General features: G+C 32.5%; 2 protein-coding genes across 4 annotated transcripts in view; one reads left to right on the top strand and one right to left on the bottom strand.

Moving 5' to 3' along the window:
* Positions 1–14264, bottom strand: part of LOC125164551 (sulfotransferase 1E1-like) — a 94686-nt gene extending 80422 nt beyond the window's left edge. For 2 of the 3 annotated variants that reach the window (XM_047857345.1, XM_047857342.1), the window contains exons 1-2: positions 8430–8525; positions 3028–3092 (exon numbers count right to left, since the gene is read on the bottom strand). The gene's annotated coding sequence lies outside the window, so the exon portion shown is untranslated. Of the gene's footprint in view, positions 1–3027; positions 3093–8429; positions 8541–14187 lie in introns of those variants that run through there. The other variant, XM_047857344.1, reaches the window with a different exon arrangement.
* On the top strand, positions 1339–16352 carry CSN1S1 (casein alpha s1). Its single transcript, XM_047857347.1, has 18 exons — positions 1339–1398; positions 3032–3094; positions 4644–4676; positions 5144–5164; positions 5582–5620; positions 6131–6154; positions 6791–6814; positions 6901–6942; positions 8138–8161; positions 9415–9447; positions 10256–10279; positions 10408–10452; positions 11440–11481; positions 12806–12823; positions 13269–13310; positions 14309–14463; positions 15084–15125; positions 15959–16352. Coding segments are annotated over exons 2-17 (618 nt in total). The 5' UTR covers positions 1339–1398; positions 3032–3043; the 3' UTR covers positions 15085–15125; positions 15959–16352.
* The last annotated feature ends 2434 nt before the right edge of the window (positions 16353–18786 follow it).

The raw sequence follows: 18786 nt of genomic DNA, 5'->3' as shown, positions 1-18786 counted from the left end.
ATTTTTTAGCAATTAAGTATTTTTTTTTAATTAAGGTATGTACATTGGTTTTTAGACATAATGCTATTACACACTTAAAAGACCACAACTTCTATATATACTGTAAAATCAAAAATTCATTTGATTCACTTTTTTACAATACTCAGTTAATTGGGGTGGTTTGGAATCCAACCTATAATATCTCCAAGGTATGCCTGTGAATAGAAAACACTAGTAAGCTGTTAAAATTGATATAATGTAGTCAGCAAGGAAGATACTATGTAGAGAGGTTCAATATGGAAAACCAATCTCTCTGATTCCCATTGTAGAAAGCCTGACCCACTCTGGAATTTCTTTTTAATACAGAATAATGTTCCTGTCACATGATTGTGAATAAGATGTAAATATCATTATAGTATTTAAACATTTTTTAATAAATGGTATGTTTTTTCCTTATAAAAATGCAGTTATAATTAACAGTATTTTTAAAAAACCTTCTCTATGTATGGAAATTTTCTTCAACATATAGTATTTTTTTCTAAAATGTGTGATGCAAGTTCATTCTAGGATTAAAATTGGGGATTGGAGAGAGGGACTTTGTTTGTTTTTAGTTTTATTTACTTTAAAAGATGGAAAATCAGAGGTATGATTTATTTTTTGCAACATTTAAAAATTTAATTCTTCAATAATTATTACTTTTAGTTAAACAATCTAGTAACTAAATTAATGTATGATATCACAACTAGAACTTCCAAAGCAAAGGAAATAAAAAATGATGTGATGAAGTTAACATGCCACCAAAATTTATAGGATAATTACATTTCCTTTTTGGAAAAAGAAATCAGAGCATATACAATGTAAGTACCCCACAAAGTGAATAATTAAAATAACTAATGTATGACAAATTGAGTTTTAAAAGGTGAAGTAAATCATGAATTCTTACCATGACCTAGCATGTTAACAAAAGTTGAAAAATTTTGAAGACTCTAATTCATCCCGAGAACTTTCTTTATAGGCATTGGATTTTTCAAAAGATAAAAAGAGAATTTTACTTATATATTAGTCTTTCCAATTATTCACTTAACAGACAATCATGTTCCTATAATAACCATAAAGTTGGATATGTTTGCATTTTAATTTTGAGTAATGACATTCCATTTCCTCTATAATCTGTTATCGGAGCATGAATCACTCCTTTGTTGGAAGCTCTCCACAGAATTTCTTGGGAGAGAAATTGAACTGAAAATGAATTTCCTATTTGAGAGAATTCTTAGAATTTAAATAATCTATTGGTTGAACTGAAACCACAAAATTAGCATTTTACTAATCACTTGGTTTAAATAGCTGTGGAGCAAAGACATCTGCCATCACCTTGATCATCAACCCAGGTTGCTTCTTCTTCCCAGGCTTGAGCTCAAGGTATTGTGTTTACATATCACAAACTTACTATGATTTCACACTGTCTAATCTTTCTTTCTTTCATTTTCATTAAGATGCATTTGTAACTTTTCTATGTGTTTGCAAATATTGATACCTTCTTATGATTTAATGGTAGTTTAGAATGCATTTGCAAATTTTGACAACATTGATCTCAGAGATTTTGGTGAAAACTTACTATAGCTTTATAAAGATCAAATAATTTTTTTAAGACTTGGTAACTAAAATCTTATATATTGAAAAAGTAGGTACATAATTTCAAGACACTTTTGATGACGCAGTTTGAATTATTTTGTCCAATTCCGTGGAAAGTAGCTATGCAAAATAATTTCTGATCTTTTTAATTACTATAACGTTTCTGGTAGAATGTTTCACGACCATTTTTATTTCATGTCACGTGACTAATAAAACTAATTATATAAAGAATACATCAATGTTAGACACATAAATGACTACTTTTGTAAAGATGTTTAAATTTGGCTGTTTGGAAGGATACAAATGGGTAAAGATAGTAAACTCATTTTGGGCTTATAAATATGCCTTCTTTACTAATGTGTTTAGATTCAACAGTTTGTTTTTAGATTCAACTGAAGCAGTATATATAAAAATGTCAGTATTAGTTTGTTGACTAAGGCATAACATGTATAACATGATTTTTAAAAATAATTTCCCCAGAAACCATTTTTCTACTACATACAAATGTCAGTAGTTACAGATTCTTGCAGTTTGATAGAACTCTGGAAATCAAACATAACAAGACATCTGAATCTTATGAATCTGTCCAATCATCTTCATACAGTCATGTCATGGATAGATCAGTGTAGTCAAACATGAAGTGAAAGCTAGATTTTTTTTAAATAACTGATGGAGATTAATAACTTCTACAAATGCACTGATATCATTTTTCACAAAGATTCCAAAAGAACAGAATGCTCTAAAATAGACTTAAAGGAGAGATTTTCAAAAAAATTCAGATAAAATATGGGGCGCCTGGGTGGCGCAGTCGGTTAAGCGTCCGACTTCAGCCAGGTCACGATCTCACAGTCCGTGAGTTCGAGCCCCGCGTCGGGCTCTGGGCTGATGGCTCAGAGCCTGGAGCCTGTTTCCGATTCTGTGTCTCCCTCTCTCTCTGCCCCTCCCCCGTTCATGCTCTGGCTCTCTCTGTCCCAAAAATAAATAAAAACGTTGAAAAAAAAAAATTTATAAAAAAAAAATTCAGATAAAATAAGTTAGTTTATTACTCATTTAGCAAATCTGATGATCTAAGAGGAAAAGTTTGGGTTTTTTAAAAATTGTATGTAAATATTGATAATCCTTTATTCCTCAGACAAAACCATATACCATACCCAAAAATCAAATTTTTTCTTTTAGAATGTTAGTGGATGAAAATATTGGTCAGAAATTGATATTTCTTAAAATAAGCACTGAGCAAGATAACTAGAATCATAAACTAAATTTATGTTAAATAGCAAAATTAAAGATAATTAAAATACCACTCCTCAAATGGACCTATTTTGTCATAAATTTTCCTTTTTTGGAAAATCAAGGATTTCTTTTTCATGAAACAAATTTTATTATAAGACCTAACTCGTTTTTATTTTGTTCTCTTACCTAGGCCTTGACCACCATGAAGCTCCTCATCCTTACCTGCCTTGTGGCTATTGCTCTTGCCAGACCTGTGAGTACAGTAGAGAATTTAGAAAGTTTCAGATTCTTGTCAGAAAGGATCTTATATCTTATCAAACATGAAATATGGAGAATAATAATCTTAAAGCATGGGATGATCTCTAATTAGTAAAGTCTTGGTATTAAAACTATGGTAATATTTCACAAGTCTTAAGTCCAAATCCAATGTCTGACTTGAAATATAAGCACTACTCAATAAAAAAAAATTAATAAAAAGTAAAAAAAAATAGTTATTGTACAACATAATAAATAGCATCAAAGAATGTAATTAGGCTCTTTCCCTTGGTCCATTATAGAATTAGCGTATTTGTAGACATATAATAGGTGCTGTATTTCCTTATCAAATATAACATAAAGTCACATATTCCAGTGTATTTTACTTTTGGAAATGAAGGCAACCTTCATTTGAGATAGCTGTGGCAACAAATATTTGCCCAAGGTATAGAAAACAAGGCTGATTCTTCTGATTCAGAAATCAAGTTACTGTGGTCGCTGTAGACCATGAAACTAGATAATGTAAATTATTTTTCTTCTCAAAAATAAAAAGAAATGCTATTCTGTTAGTTACGTGAAGCAAATGTTATTCTGTTTTCTTGTGATGTGTAGCTAATGAAGGAGGGAGGAATAAACAAGGATGACCTGGAGGGAAACTCATCAAGTAATGATTTGAGATATTTGGACATCACAACCATCAAATAAATATGGAAGCAAAAGTTTCTGAAGTGCTGGCACATTATTCTATTGATGAGACTCTTATTCTCTAAATCCTTATAAGGATAATGAGTAATCACCAGTAACTCAACTTCTTAACCAAGAGAATTTTGTTTATGCTACACTCTAAGCACCAACAGAAAGAAATCTCTGACTTTGAGTTACAAAAAAAGATCCAAGTCCCAGGAATGTGTCGTGGGAGTAGTTCTTATCTTGTCCTTACAAATGAAATGAATGCAAGTTCCTCAGAAAACAGATTCTACATCTCCATTCCCAAGAAAACATCAGAAATGTTTATGCTATCATTTAATCAAACTTAGCCTTGTCTCCAGAGTCAAGGTTCGGATTGAGAAAATCTTTTGTATAATTAAATTGATGATAAAAATAAAATCCAGACAAACAACATTTAATTAGGAAAGCATACATTTTGCTCCACAAATTTGTAATGCTTTAAAATCACCTTTAGAACGATCGTGTAATAGTAGTTTAGAAAACTAAATAACTTATTTATCATTCTGGATTAATTTAAACTAAGAATTTTTTTTTAGTCTTTTTACATACTTTTCCCAATTTTCTGTCGTATTCCAAAGAGAGAACATAATTAACCTATTTTGTTTTGATATTTGTTAATTAAATAGTTATAGTTACTTTTTTCCCCCATTTTGCTACCAGGGAAACGTGGTTTCAGATAAATTTAGCTATTAAAATAAAAGCCTTGCTTAAGTAGTAATGTTTAAATTCATAGTACATATTTATTGTGAAATTACTATTATTGTATTTTGATTACTTTTTCTTTTGTTTTGTTTACAATTCACTATTGTTTTTCACAGAAACATCCTCATAGACAGCTAGAACTCGTTCGAGTGAGTATTCTATTCTGTATTCCAAGAACTCCCTCTAATTATATAATGTAAGTGATGATGTCTTGATAACACAGACTCTACACCTGTTCTCTTCTCTATAAAACAGTTTCACATTCACTGTGATATAATAAACTCAGTTCAAGTGCTGAGAAATTTTTATTTGTTTTCACAAACTTTCTTAGAGAGGTGGGCACATGAACTTACATAAATATTTATGGTTAATACAAATCTTAATATTCAAGAGAAATAATTAAACAGAATATGTTAACATGATCTATTTTAATGTATTCCTGCTTCTTTCTCTTCTACTTGAACTCCAACATGTGATTTATAAATTGGTCTCATTTACACACTGGATCTTCAATTAGATACCTGTACCTCACGTTTTTGCAAGAGTCATTACACCTCCACTCTGCCCACTAATTGAACTAATAATACCTTTTAATTTATTTTTTTATTCTTTGCAGAATGAACCAGACAGCAGAGAGGTAAGGCTCTTTCTCTACCCCCGGCTCCCAACTTTTTCTGTTAGCTATGATGAATGATGAATGTCTTCCTGCTCCACTTTTCATTTGCCTTCAAATGTATCCAAGTACTCAGCTACTTGGATTACTCTCTCAAATCTCTGTTTTGACTAAATCCTTATTCAATTCTTCCTTCGACATTTTGTTAAGCACAGACTTACTAAGTCTCTAAGCCTAGTAAAAAGAAACAACCAAATAGGGTGTCTCCTTTAGTTTTAAAAATTAGATTATAAAATTAAAACTAATTATCTTTTCTTCTACCTAAGAAATATGCTGGCTTACCTAATTAAAATTGAGAACTTGTGTTCAAATGGACAAACATGCTCCTTTTTTTGGTATGTTTTTCATTTTTTTTAAATCATTCACACTTTAATTCTATAGGAGCTTCTCAAAGAAAGACAGGCTCTCAGGTTCGCTCTCGTAAGTATTATCCATTTATTTTTCTTAAAAGACAAACACATTTTTCTGGGAAATGTATTTTAATTTTAGTTTATAAATGTTTTTTTTTCACTTAGCTTGACCAAATATTTCCTTCATTAAGTCACCCAGGCACCCACAAAGAATATTAAAGCCAGATGTTCAAATATTAAAAAGCTACATTAAATTTTAATTTGTGCTTATGCATTTGCCTCTTTGTAAAACACTTATGCTTTCCTTTGCATAACCTAGGTAGAATATACAATTTCCATACGTATTATGGATGGAACATTCTGTCTCTAAACAATACTTCTTTATGTATTGTATTTTCTATAATTTAGTGACTTAATTGTCAAATAAAACACAAATAGAAATTTGACTTCATGACCACTATTTAAAAAGTTGATAGGCAACCCAACTTTGCCTGACTGGTTTTTAACATGACTTTTCTTCTTTCTCTCTTCCTCCATCCCTCCTTCCCTCCCTCCCTTCCTTCCTTCTTTTCTTTTGTAGCTTACACCAAGAGAATTAAGACAGGTAAGGAGATCTCCACAAGATACATCATAAAGTTAACAAACAGATGCAAGTGTTGTGCTGTCCACTTCTTTATTGCCTCTTATGGAAATAGACACTAGGTTTATTGAACCAGACAGGTAAGATCGAGATAATTCAGAACTATGACTGAAATAAGATAAAAGATAACAATAAAATATAGTGGGACAACTTTTTATTTTTTTTAATTTTTATTTATTTATTTTGAGAGGAGAGAGAGAGGGAGAGAGAGGGAAAGCGTACCCATGAGTGCAAGTAGGGGCAAGGGGGAGAGAGAGAGAGGGAGAGAGAAAATCCCAAGCAGACCCCACACTGTCAGCACAGAGCCCGAAGCAGGGCTTGATCTCACCAAATGCAAGATCATGACCTGAGCTGAAATCAAGAGGTGACTCATTTTTTATTATTTTAAGTGCATATTGCCATACAGCTTAAGCAAAGAAAGCTTAGCAAAAATAAACTGATGTTAAAAATGACATATCAAGAAATATTAGTGCATTCATGAGAAACATATTTATTTTTTAATTTGCAGCAGCACAATGCAAGGTACACTTTCTTACAGATGTTCACTCACTTACATCCCTATTCACTAATGTTGTTTCTCTTTTCTTTTCTATCCCTAAGGAACACCTCAGTGAACTGAGCAGGGTAAGGAACACCAATGGTATTTAAATTATTTTAAAAGTTTGTCCTTTCAAAAATATATTTTACATGCTACCCTTTATTGATTTCAGCAAAGAGAACTTCTGAGAGAAACACAGAATGATGAACCCAAGGTACCAAAATTTTTCTTTAAATAGTGTGGCCAAAAAAAAAAATGTATTCTTGCAGTGGGAAAATTATTTAAGTTTAGAAAAAAGAAGTTTTTCTATGGCATTTATAGTTTCTTAGAACTTTTCAGACATTCAAAATGTGACTTCTGCTGAGAATTCTAAAGAATACTGATTTTATTGATGTTACTTTACACCTATGGGGAGATGAAACATTAGTATGAATGAATGGATGGATGAAGGAAGGAAGGAAGGAATGTGTGCTTGCATGGATGTGATTGTGGACTGGCCAATTGTTTGAACTTATCACCAAAGCTGAAGAAATGCTTCATTCAGGGTACTATATATAGCAATATATCTGCTCCAAGGATGTTTTACATAGTCACAGTTGATGATTTGCTTTATTTAAACATGATTTTTAAAATATGAGTTGTCTACTAGATTTTTAATAGATTTGGTATAAAGAGACCACACAGGTGCTCAAAATTTATGAGATAAATATATCTAACTATCCTTCATACCTGAATGATTATCTTTTCTTGGCAGAATAAATCAACTGATGTATGATCTTTTGTTTTAAAGCTGTTAAAGCTAATATAAGGAAAATTGAAGAAGTAAAAACATTCCTTTTACATACCCACACAAAGTAAATAATTCTAAGTCAAAACAAAGACAGATATTTCTAATTCAAGAAAAAAAAAGATATATCACGCATTGGCCAGAATTAGCTGGATAATTACACCAGCACTCATATTTTCAGCTTAAATTTTATTGATAATGTCACTATATTGCTATGGAATATAGAGGGAGAAAATCCATTTTGCTTAAGTATGTATGTGTCATTGAGCCAATGGTTTGTGCACTTTTATTTACCACATGATCTTTAATCCGGTGCTGCTCTTTACCTTGAAAAAGCCAAATTAAAAAAAAAAGAACATATACTGGTTAAAGTAAAATGTAGAATTATTTACATTGGTTTGTCACAACATATAAGAATCCAAAATAATTTTTATTAAACTCTGAAATGCAGATTTGGGAGGTAAATCCTTTGGTTAACTCAGGCCAGGGTAGGCAGGCCTTTTTATTTTCCTTATAACTTGGCTATTGCCTCAATTTTCTATTTTCTTTGCTGTCTATTTTTATTCAGCAATTGTTATTTTACATTTGAAACATAAAATTAATTCTTTTTTCTTTTCCTAAGGGACATGTTATGGAAGACCTTGAGGTAAGACATTCTACACTTTTATATCACACGTAGTACACACTATATGCTTTGTTTCATGCAAAACTATCTTCTCAAAGTGAGCAAGATTAAACTTCTCAAGTGCAAGAATGTACAATGTCGTGCCAGATAAAGTTAAAATTGGAAGAGGGAATATGTCATTTGTATGATGATCAGTGAAAACATTGCTTATTTATTAAAATAAAGAGTAAAAAGCAAAATGTGCATGACTGTTAACAAATGGAACATGAGGCTCCAACAAAAGTCTTACCTCTGCCATCTTGGGGTATGAGCTTTCTCAATGTTGAGGGCAGTACTTGGGTAGAAAGAATTAATTGCAGCAATCACTGGGGATCACCGGGGATTGGCTCTGCTACCCAATCTAAAAATGTGGGAAAAACATGTAAGTCCCTAATAATCAACTCTCTGAAGAGATGAATAGTCTTTTGAATATTAGAATCAGTCTTTTAAAATTTGCACTTCAATACAAAAGTTATATCCATATATAAATATAAACATACATGCCTTAAAAGGAAACTACATATTTCAAAGGTAGATGTTTTAAAAGCTAATATAATTTTAGGTCCATGCTGAAATTGGTTATTGCATTTTTTTTTATTTAAAAATTTTTTTTTAACATTTGTTCATATATGAGAGACAGAGAGCACAAGCAGGGTAGGGGCAGAGAGAGAGAGGGAGACACAGAATTGAAGCAGGCTCCAGGCTCCGAGCTGTCAGCACAGAGCCCATCATGGGGCATGAACTCACAAGCTGTGAGATCATGACCTGAGCCGAAGTCAAACACCCAACCGACTGAGCCACCTATGTGCCCCAATTGGTCGTTGTATTTTAGTGTTTCCAGTTTATTCACTTCAAAATAGCCCCAAAGGTGCATGAGAATAAATGCTTAACTCTGGGTAGGTCAGCTCAATGGGGCTTTTTCTTCAAATTTCATATTTATCACACACAAAAAATATCCATATACATTTTGCATTCTACTCAATCATATACCTGTGTTTATTTTACTAAAAAATGTTTTTTTTTAAGTTATTGGGTAAGTTATTATCCTCTTCTCTCCATATATTTTAAATAAAATTGACACTTCAGAAAATACATTATATTGGCCCTGAAGCTTTTCATATCACTCATTTCAAATCTGAAACCGGGAGTTAGCAACCCAAGAGGAAAGTGTAGACCTAGTTTCCTTACAACTCTAAAAATACCAGGGTCAATGACACTCGTTTCCTTTCTCTTAGCAAAGGGAAGCTAGCAGCAGTTCATCAAGCGAGGTAAGTGATTTTGATGTTAATTCAATATCCCAATTAGTTAGAAAACATTTATGAAAGCTTGTTGAACCATGAAGGTTACATATTTCATAAGGTCTCATTGTACAAGGTGCCATATATGTAACTCTATTCCAATTTTAAGATGTGAATATCACCCCAACAGATGTAAGAAAACAACTCTTTGTCAGAGACAAAATGACAAGATTGTTGTTGGCAAACAATGGTATCTGGCTATCTGTGGTGCCCAAACATTTTTTCCCTAGTTATTTTGCCCTTTCCAGGTTTCATATTTATTGAAATCTACCCATATTAGTAGAACTCAATCTTGTCATTAAAAATTACAATGGTGGCTATGTTTCTAAATCAATTATGTTAACATGTCATATTCTGTGTAGAAATCAACCCATTCGGGGTTAATTAATTACACATTCTTTGCCCCTTGTTAACCTAAAGAAAGAAAAAATAGCAGGCATAGAAGGTGAGGAGGTCTTTCTCTTAACTTTGGGAGACCTTCATCCAAACTACAAAATAAGACCAACCCAAGTTTCTGTGAATTCACTAAAGGTGAATATTTTATATCCATCTTCAACATTCTGAATAATCTCCCTGCTGAAAGCAGTGAGAAGAAAGGGAATCTTGAATACAGTATATACCTCAAATTATTCACCTTGTCTCAGTTATGCAAAAATTTGTTGTTAAAATCAGTTAACCACAGTTATTTAGTAATAGTGTTTGGTTAATTAGCATTCTTACCTTAAATGTAAATTAATGTCATAAAATTAAAAGTGTGCTTGTTTCTATTTTTTTGAAGGAAGTTGTTCCCAATAACACTCAGGTAAGAGTTATTCGTCAAATTTAAAATATAGTAATATTACCCAAGATATGCTACAATATGCATATACATATATGTGTATGTATACACACACACACACATATATGTTTGTTATTATTTTTGTTTTTTAGCAGAAGCACATTTCAAAGGAAGATATACTCTCTCAACGCTATCTGGTAAAATTTCATTATGAGCTTATCAAAGGCAAATGTACCAAGAAATGAGTAAGAATGTTATATTGATAAATTGTTCTCTTTCTCATTATCTGCTAAAATGTAATCCATAGTAAGTAGTCTGATGGATTCTAGATAATGACTGCTTCCTCTCTGAAAATAAAATTAATGAGTTTTTTAATTCCAGGTTGTTAATACATGCTTTAAGTTGAATATTTGTACTGTATAGTCTGCTTTGGATCTGAATAGCCTAGTATTTAAATGACAGTCCATAGATTTGGCCAGACTTGAGTTTGCCGCTAAGCTTTGCCTTTTACCAGCATGTGATGTTAGTTTATTTATCTGCTATAAGTCTATAATCTAATTTCTAAAATGACAATGATAATAAATATTAAATGATATAAAAGCAGCTAATATAATCCATAGTTCAAAGTAAATGATCACTAAATGTGGCCAATGTCAGAAGCATCATCATTTTTTCCCCCACTTCATCTAATATTTTGATTTCATTTGACCAAGTTTAACAGCTTTGGTCAGAAAGCAGAAATCATTTTTAATTTTCTTAGTATTCTGACACAAGATATTATATAAGTAAAATTGCCTGAGTACTCATATCTGATTGTATTTTAATTTATTTTAACTTAAAAATAAGTTAAGAGGCACTTGGGTGTCTCAGTCAGTTAAGTAGCTGACTTTTGATATCAGCTCAGGTCACGATTCCAGGTCGTGGGATCTCAAAAATAATAATTAATTAATTAATTAAATTAAAAATAAAAATAAGTTAAGAAAGCAGTTTTCTAATATTTTAAAAAGAAATAATTCAATTAGTACAAATTATCTGTTGTAGAAATAACACTAAAGTAAGATTAATAGTTCCTCATTCTTTACTTCTAGAAAAAGCATTTTAGGATTCTAGCTTCATTACTTAAGAATGATGGGGTTGGACTGAATGGTATCCAAGCAACTGAGAATGTTTTTTCTTTTGAATAGGAACAGCTTCATAGACTGAGCAAATACAATCAACTGCAACTGGTAATAGTTTATTTATTATAATACAAAATTGTATTCTGCAGAATTTAAAATACATTAAATTTTATGTTGGGTGCACTTCTAAAGATGTACTCATTTTTTTCTCAGGAAACTATTCTAGCCTTGGTAGTTAACAATAATTGAAAAATTATTCATATGACTGCCTGTATATTTACTATCAAAGCCATTTCTTTCTATTTATGCCTATACTAATGCTGTCTATTTTATCCATAATTACTAACCAAGGAGAAATTTACTTTGAGTAAATTCTACACCAAATCCTCTTATAGTCTCTGATGATACATTATATTTAGGACTTTATCATGTATTTATTTTCCCAAATTCAGTGCTGTATGGAGACTCCAGAGACATTCCTATTCCTGCTCATGAAAGCACAGATATGCCAAATAAACTTTCCATTTAAGGAAACAGTATAAACTCTGTAGGAGGAATCAGGAGTCCTAAACCTTCCAATTGTTTTTGTCAAATCTCTCTAAGAATTGTCAAGTTGAACTTACTGTCCCTGGACCTGTTTCCTTATGTGTGAAATGGAAACATTCTTCCTGGTGTTATTTTGAATATTGGATTATCAATCTCCTACTCAGCGAGCCCTAAATCTGGCTTGTAGCAAGTCCAATTTCCTGCCCTGACCCTTCAGACTCTATAAAATTTGCTTTGTTCATGAGACTTTTAACAACATTATGAAGGTCTCTTATCAAGATGTACGTTCGAACTATAATGCCATAAATTGCTTTTATGCTAAAGCATATCAATAGATCAAAAATATACCCATCAGCACAACCTTCTTAACACTATTTAGTTTTGATCCTTTTGATTTTTATAAAGTCATTCGCTTGGGAGGAAAAAAAAAACCAAAAACCTTTACTTTTAGTTGCAACAAATCAACTTAATTAAGACTTTAGGGAAAAGGCCCTGTCATAATTTAGTAAAATTATATTTTTCGTTTTCTTCTGTTATCGGTGTAGGAAGAGGATAGCCAATAATGAATTTAATTTGGGCCCAATTGTTACTCTTATTTGGTGTCTAAGTTGCTTATGTTTAAAATAAAGTCCAAATAAATTTAAATATATCACTAACCCCCCCCCCCCCGGAATTCACCATTACTGATCTGAGAAATTACAGGAATAATGTTTTATTATTTTAGGTATATGACTAAGCTGTTACCTCCACAAATATTATTACTATATTGGTCTTGCTCATAATGTTCATTGTATTTCATAATGTTCATTGTGTCCTCAGTGGCTAGCATAGTTATCATAAATTAATAAAGTCAATATACTAAAACAAAATATTTTCTCTTTCCTAGGAAGCTCTCCGTGACCAGGTAAGATTATTTATTAAATCTAGACTATTTTAATTTTTTTTAAAGTTTATTTATTTTGAGAGAGACAATACACTTGCTTGTTTGCATGTGCAAGCTGGGAAGGGGCAAAGAGAGAGGGAAGAGAGACTCTCAAGCAGGCTTTGAGCTCTGTGCTGAGCCCTACACAGGGCTCAATCTCATGACTGTGAGATCATGACTTGAGCCAAAATCGAGTTGGATGCTTAACTGACTGAGCCACCCATGCACCATTTGAATATTATTTTTCTAAAGTTACAAATTAAAAAGTGTTTTTATACTTTGTCATCTTTGTCATAATTCTGGCATATAATGCAGTTTATCCTAAATTTCATGGATGATGATATATTCTTGGTACATTGAAAAATGAACGTGTTGTACCAGAAGATGTCTAAGTAATTTAGAATGTACTATATTTCCTTTTATACAGCAACAACTGCGCAGAGTGACTGAAAACAACCACATCCAATTGGTAATATTTTGATTAATAAATTACAGAGTAATGATATACTGTGAAGTTTAAATATTTGTGCTTTTAAATAGCTTCACACTTTGAAGGGGTTGTTTTCTTCTTCAGAAGTTATTTCTCACTCCCAACTTCTGGGACAATTTATATTAATTGACAGGGGAGATTAGCACTACTTGTCACTAGTCTTTGGAAAAGGAGCTGCTTTCTGCTTTTTGTCTCAGCTGATGTGGGCATTGTATTTATAATCATAAGCACTATGAAGTGTTAATCTCCATGGTTACATTAATTTATCTTTTAACATATTTCTTAATTTTATATGTTTATGCCCATAGTCCGATTCTAAAATCCAATTTATATTTAGGAATCTCAAACTCTCAAACTAGTTGACACACTTTTCTTTTGAATAAACCATCTGGAGAGATACTGAATGTCTCTGTAAAAATACTCTCTGATCCTGTTTTCTCATCTGTGAAATGAAGTTGTTAGTAATACATAGCAAATACCAACCTTTCCCCTGCCCTAAATTCCATTGTTCCACAGTTTTCCTAGGGATTCTGATTTCATTTTTAAGGCAGTAACCAGATACTATGAACTATGTGCTGCCATAACAATTCTGATTCTGGTGAACAATAAGGTCAGTTCCATATCAGTCACGAAGCCCCCCAGTCACTACTTGCCATTTAGCGATTCTTAATAAAGATGGTTGAGGATGTTCCATATGTCTTAGAAGAAATTACCTCTAGGAAATACAATGGACAAAATTAGTGTCAGTTCCCAAATCTCTTACATGAAAAGTATTTCAAATAGGTTGTTTCTTCCACCTTTGAAGTTTTATTCAGAATCTGTAATTCACATTCTCTTTTTCTTTCAAAGATCTCACCGAGTAATTATCTCTTGTGTTGCTAACAGCCATGTCTGAAATGATTGGAATGATTCATTTTCAGAGATTCAAAACAGCAATTGTTCATACATTGTTGCTTCTCAATGGGCTTTCCTTCTAGCCTTTCCAACAATTCTACCAACTTGATGCTTATCCCTATGCTGTGTGGTATTACCCTCCACAAGTCATGCAGTATATTGCTTACACACCATTCTATGACGTCACTAAACTTACGGCCCCTGAGAACACTGAAAACGTTGGTGTTGTGCCAGAGTGGTAGGTAAGTTCATTTACCTAAATATTGATGTTCTACCAAAGGAAATAAAAGAAATTCACTTACAGAACCTACCATAGAAACAGGTTTAGAATATTCATGGCAAATCAGTGTTCAGTGACTTATGTGAGAGTTTTCTGAAATGGAAAATTGACAATACTTTCTGGTATCTATGGCTAACAGTCCAACAGTCAGGAACATTTGGAGCAGCGTTATCTATTCTATAAGTGAAACTCATTCTTGATAAGGGTAGAAAAAAACTTTTCTCCAAATTAAAACTATAAAGGGTTCTGATATAGAACTCAGTTTTTTTCTTTTTGCACTTTTACTAATCTTCAAATGCCTTCCTTTGGGTTATACCCATGATACACATAACAATAGAGCACAGATTTTGGTATCCAATAGTTCTAAATTCAAATTCTGACTTTTGATTACTTGAAATAAGTATAAAAATGCTTATTTTAATAACTCTGAATGTGATTAAATATAATCATCTTTGCAAAGTATAGTGCTGGGAAAATAGACACAGCAAATAAGTAGTGGTCATTTTGGGGGCGGGGCTAAGAAAATTTTATTGCTGACAACCTTGATCACATAATTTTAACAATTTTTATTCTTTCAGAAAAATTAAAAATTCTCAGAAACTCCACAATTATGGTACTTGGTAAGTTTGCAAATTACCTGTCTAACCATTAATCCCATTTTCATTTGAAGACAAGGTAAAAAGATATGATTGTAGGCTGTAAGTTTTTTTTTTTTCCGCTGAAGTCTAGTTCCTTCAGAACACATTAGCACTTACAGAATTAAATTGGCTTAGTAATGTGCAAATTTTTGTTTCCTGCTCATACTATATTTAAACAGCAACTTAAAAAGTTACCTAACTTTAACTAATATAATTTATAATATTGGGAATCCTATACAAGTATAGGAGTTTGTATGTTACTAACATTCTATGAAGATGTGACATTGAGACTCAGGTGAACCCAACAGTTGTATCCTATTCCTTGTGCTCACTACAGAAGAAATCCTTAGCAAGTCACCTAGTGAAACCAAATGATTGCTTGTCAATAGGCAAACAGACTGAAAAGTCAACAGATTTGTTTTAATTACCTTCTCCCACTTGATTGGAGCTTTTAAATGTGTGTGTGTATGTGTGTGTGTGCACTTCCCTTCACAATGGTGGCAACTTTCTTTCCAAAAGATCAAACTAAAGAAAATGATAAAACTCTGACCCACATGAAAACTTTTTATTCCAGTTGCCTTGCCATATCTTTTATATTACTTCAAAAGAAAATACTATCTAGTAATAAATTATTTTCAAAACTTAAAAATCAGGAAAAATGGATATATATGTCAGCCACAGGAAAGCACAAATAACATTGTAAGCTTTATCTTAAAATGGAAAAAATGGAAATTAAAATGTGCATACCATAATAGTGTGTCTTCAACTCAAAATATGTAGTATGGCTAACCACATATTTCCTTTTCTCTTTACAGATGTGACTGAAAATTCCATTCTCTAAATTTCGCCTCTATCGTGTAGAACCATCCTAGCCAAAGGATTCGACTGTTATTTTAGAATAGGACAATCCCAAATTGAAGGCAGTCTTTTCTTCTTGAGTTCTCTACTGTGCATTAGATAGAATATCATCATTTTCATTAAGCTAAGTTTTCCTAACAGTTTATTGTCTAAATTTCAGTTACATCATGCTGGTGTGAAGGCCACTGAATCAGAGGGTATTGAAGTCTTTACTAAGTTTCTGTGATGGAAATTTTGTTTAAAAAGTCTTTGAATTGCTTCTTCTGTAAGTGCCATCATTTCATGTAATTGTGTGCAGTGACTGAGATTTTTCTTTTTCTTTTCAATAAATTATACTTTTAAGGCACAGTCCATACTTTCTGTCATTATTCCATTCAGCAACATTTACATAATCCTTTTCAGAGTGTGTATATAATATTTAGTTTTCACTAAATTTTTCTATGATACTTTCAATCACATTTTAATGAAAAAGGTTAAAATGTCACTTCTGATTCTGGCAAATTATAAACGAGGTTCAAAATCTTTCACTTGAAGTCAGTTGTTTATAGAATATTTCCCATGAAGAGTGGCTGCAGAGAGGAACAGCAGTGTGGCATTTATTTGTGTGTCAACTGGGTACTTGAACAACCTGGTGATGCAATTAATTTATGCCACCAGGACCTGTTTGTACTCAACCCACTTGATTATAGCTGAGTTTATATGTAGGTAGATTAGATCATTTAAGAGGTCACCTTAGTACACACTGTCACCTAGTAGCCATGGTGGCCTGTTCAATATCCTTCAGAGCCCAATGAGGAGTTATTTCTTGAAATGACAATTGTTACTTGCTCTGATATCCTAAAAGCCCCAGGTGAGATTTACTTTTCAGGGTATATTTCAGGTTTGCAGCCAACGCAACACGTCATGACCCTTTTAGAACTACTGTATTTATGAGATCCTAACATACAAGAGATAAGGCCTCTTGTGGCATGCCCTAAGCCATCAACTGTTCGGCATCCTACCAATAATATATATATTTTATATGCATAACACCCAAAGATGAATTTTTTGCCTTGAAAATGAAAAGAAAACCAGTTAGCATCGATTCTTCTGACTTCTCTCTGTGTTAAGAAGTACATGATAAAAACACTTTGTTTTTATCTGGAGGTTTGCCAACCTACTCCAACTACTGAACCTGCAAGAAATTAGTGGAGAGTACAGGCCCTTGTGTTTTCATAAAATGTGTCTCCCAGCTTCTTTCGTCATGTTATTTCCCAAGGCTTCAAGGATACTTGATATTTCTCATGTCATGAATCCTATAGAAATAAAGTCATCAATTTAATGAATGCCCAGTGAGCCATGGAATAAGACAATCTTGTTTCCTGCAAGCTAAACTGTAGTACAAAACTAGAGTAGACTTGTCCTTAAAATTGTCCTATGAGATAGAAGCCTCTGTTCTATAAGATTAAAGCAAACTGTTGCTGGTATTGCTTTCTTCTTTGGTTTTAAAGGCAAAATGAAGGGCAAAAATGTGAATATCAAGGATTTATGTGACACCATATTTAAAGTACCACCTATAAGGAAGGTGGAGAGGATGGGAAAATGGGTGAAAGGGAGTGGGATATATAGGCTTCCAGTTATGGAATGAATAAATCAAAGAGTGCAACACAGAGAATATAATAACTGGTACTGTAATAGTGTTGTATGTTGACAGGAGGTAGCTATACTTGCGGTGAGCATAGCATAACATATAAAGTTGCCCAATCACTATGTTGTACACCTGAATAAAATACACTATGTTGTGTACTTCAATAAAAAATAATAATTTAAAAATGAATTGTCACCATCTTGTTAAATTTGCTATAATATATTGTTACTTTCCAAGAAGCTATTGAAAAGGCCAAATGGGAAATCAAATAATGAAACAATCCACTATCCTAACATCTTTTAGTTTGTTTTTTTTTTAGTTCATCTATTTATTTTGAGAGAGAGGGAGAGAGAGAGAGAGAGAGAGAGAGAGCAAGTGGGGCAGGGGCAGAGAGAGAGGGAGAGAGAGAATCCCAAACAGGCTCTGTACCATCAGCGCAGAGCCAGATGCAGGACTCCATCTCACAAACCATTAGATCATGACCTGAGCCAAAATCAAGTCAGACGCTTAGCCAACTGAGCCACCCAGGTGCCCCATCCACATTTTTTACTCTTTAATAGTTGCTGCAATTTCCCCAGAGATGCAAAATCATTATTTTATTATAGAAGAAGTTAGAATGGTTTCTATTCAGTACTTTTTTTACCTTATTACTCTATACATCAGGGAGGTAATATAGGGATTAAACCAGTTTCTAAGTATATCTATTCTAAATATACACTCTGAGCAGAGGACTTACCATTAATGGTTTGGACTAGGTTTGAAGGGAGACAAACTGTGCGGGCAACATCAAGTATTACTTGACTCAAATAAATTTCAATATGAATCACAGATCATCAGGAGATTCTCCATTGTAAGCAATGAGTGGTAAGACACAGAATGGATCTCAGAGTCTGGAAGAAGATCCACTAGTTCCCTTTTTTTATGTAAGTGCCCAAAACTCATAGATCAAAGACAAGGACTAGGATTGGAAATATGATATTATAGTAAAGTCCCTACAGAACTTTGACTTTTCTTACTGCAAGTGTTACAGATCCATGTTAATTCTTATTCAGAAATTGGGGTGGATCATCACTTTCTGTTGGTAGCTTATCCAAAAATCTGTTTACCAGACATATTCTGTTCACCAAAATATTTTTATATTTATATATCAAAAATAAC

This window comes from Prionailurus viverrinus, chromosome B1 (assembly GCF_022837055.1).
Source record: "Prionailurus viverrinus isolate Anna chromosome B1, UM_Priviv_1.0, whole genome shotgun sequence".
Taxonomy (NCBI): Eukaryota; Metazoa; Chordata; class Mammalia; order Carnivora; family Felidae; genus Prionailurus; species Prionailurus viverrinus.
Note: the sequence above shows the minus strand (reverse complement) of the source record. Positions and strands in the feature narration are given on the sequence as shown.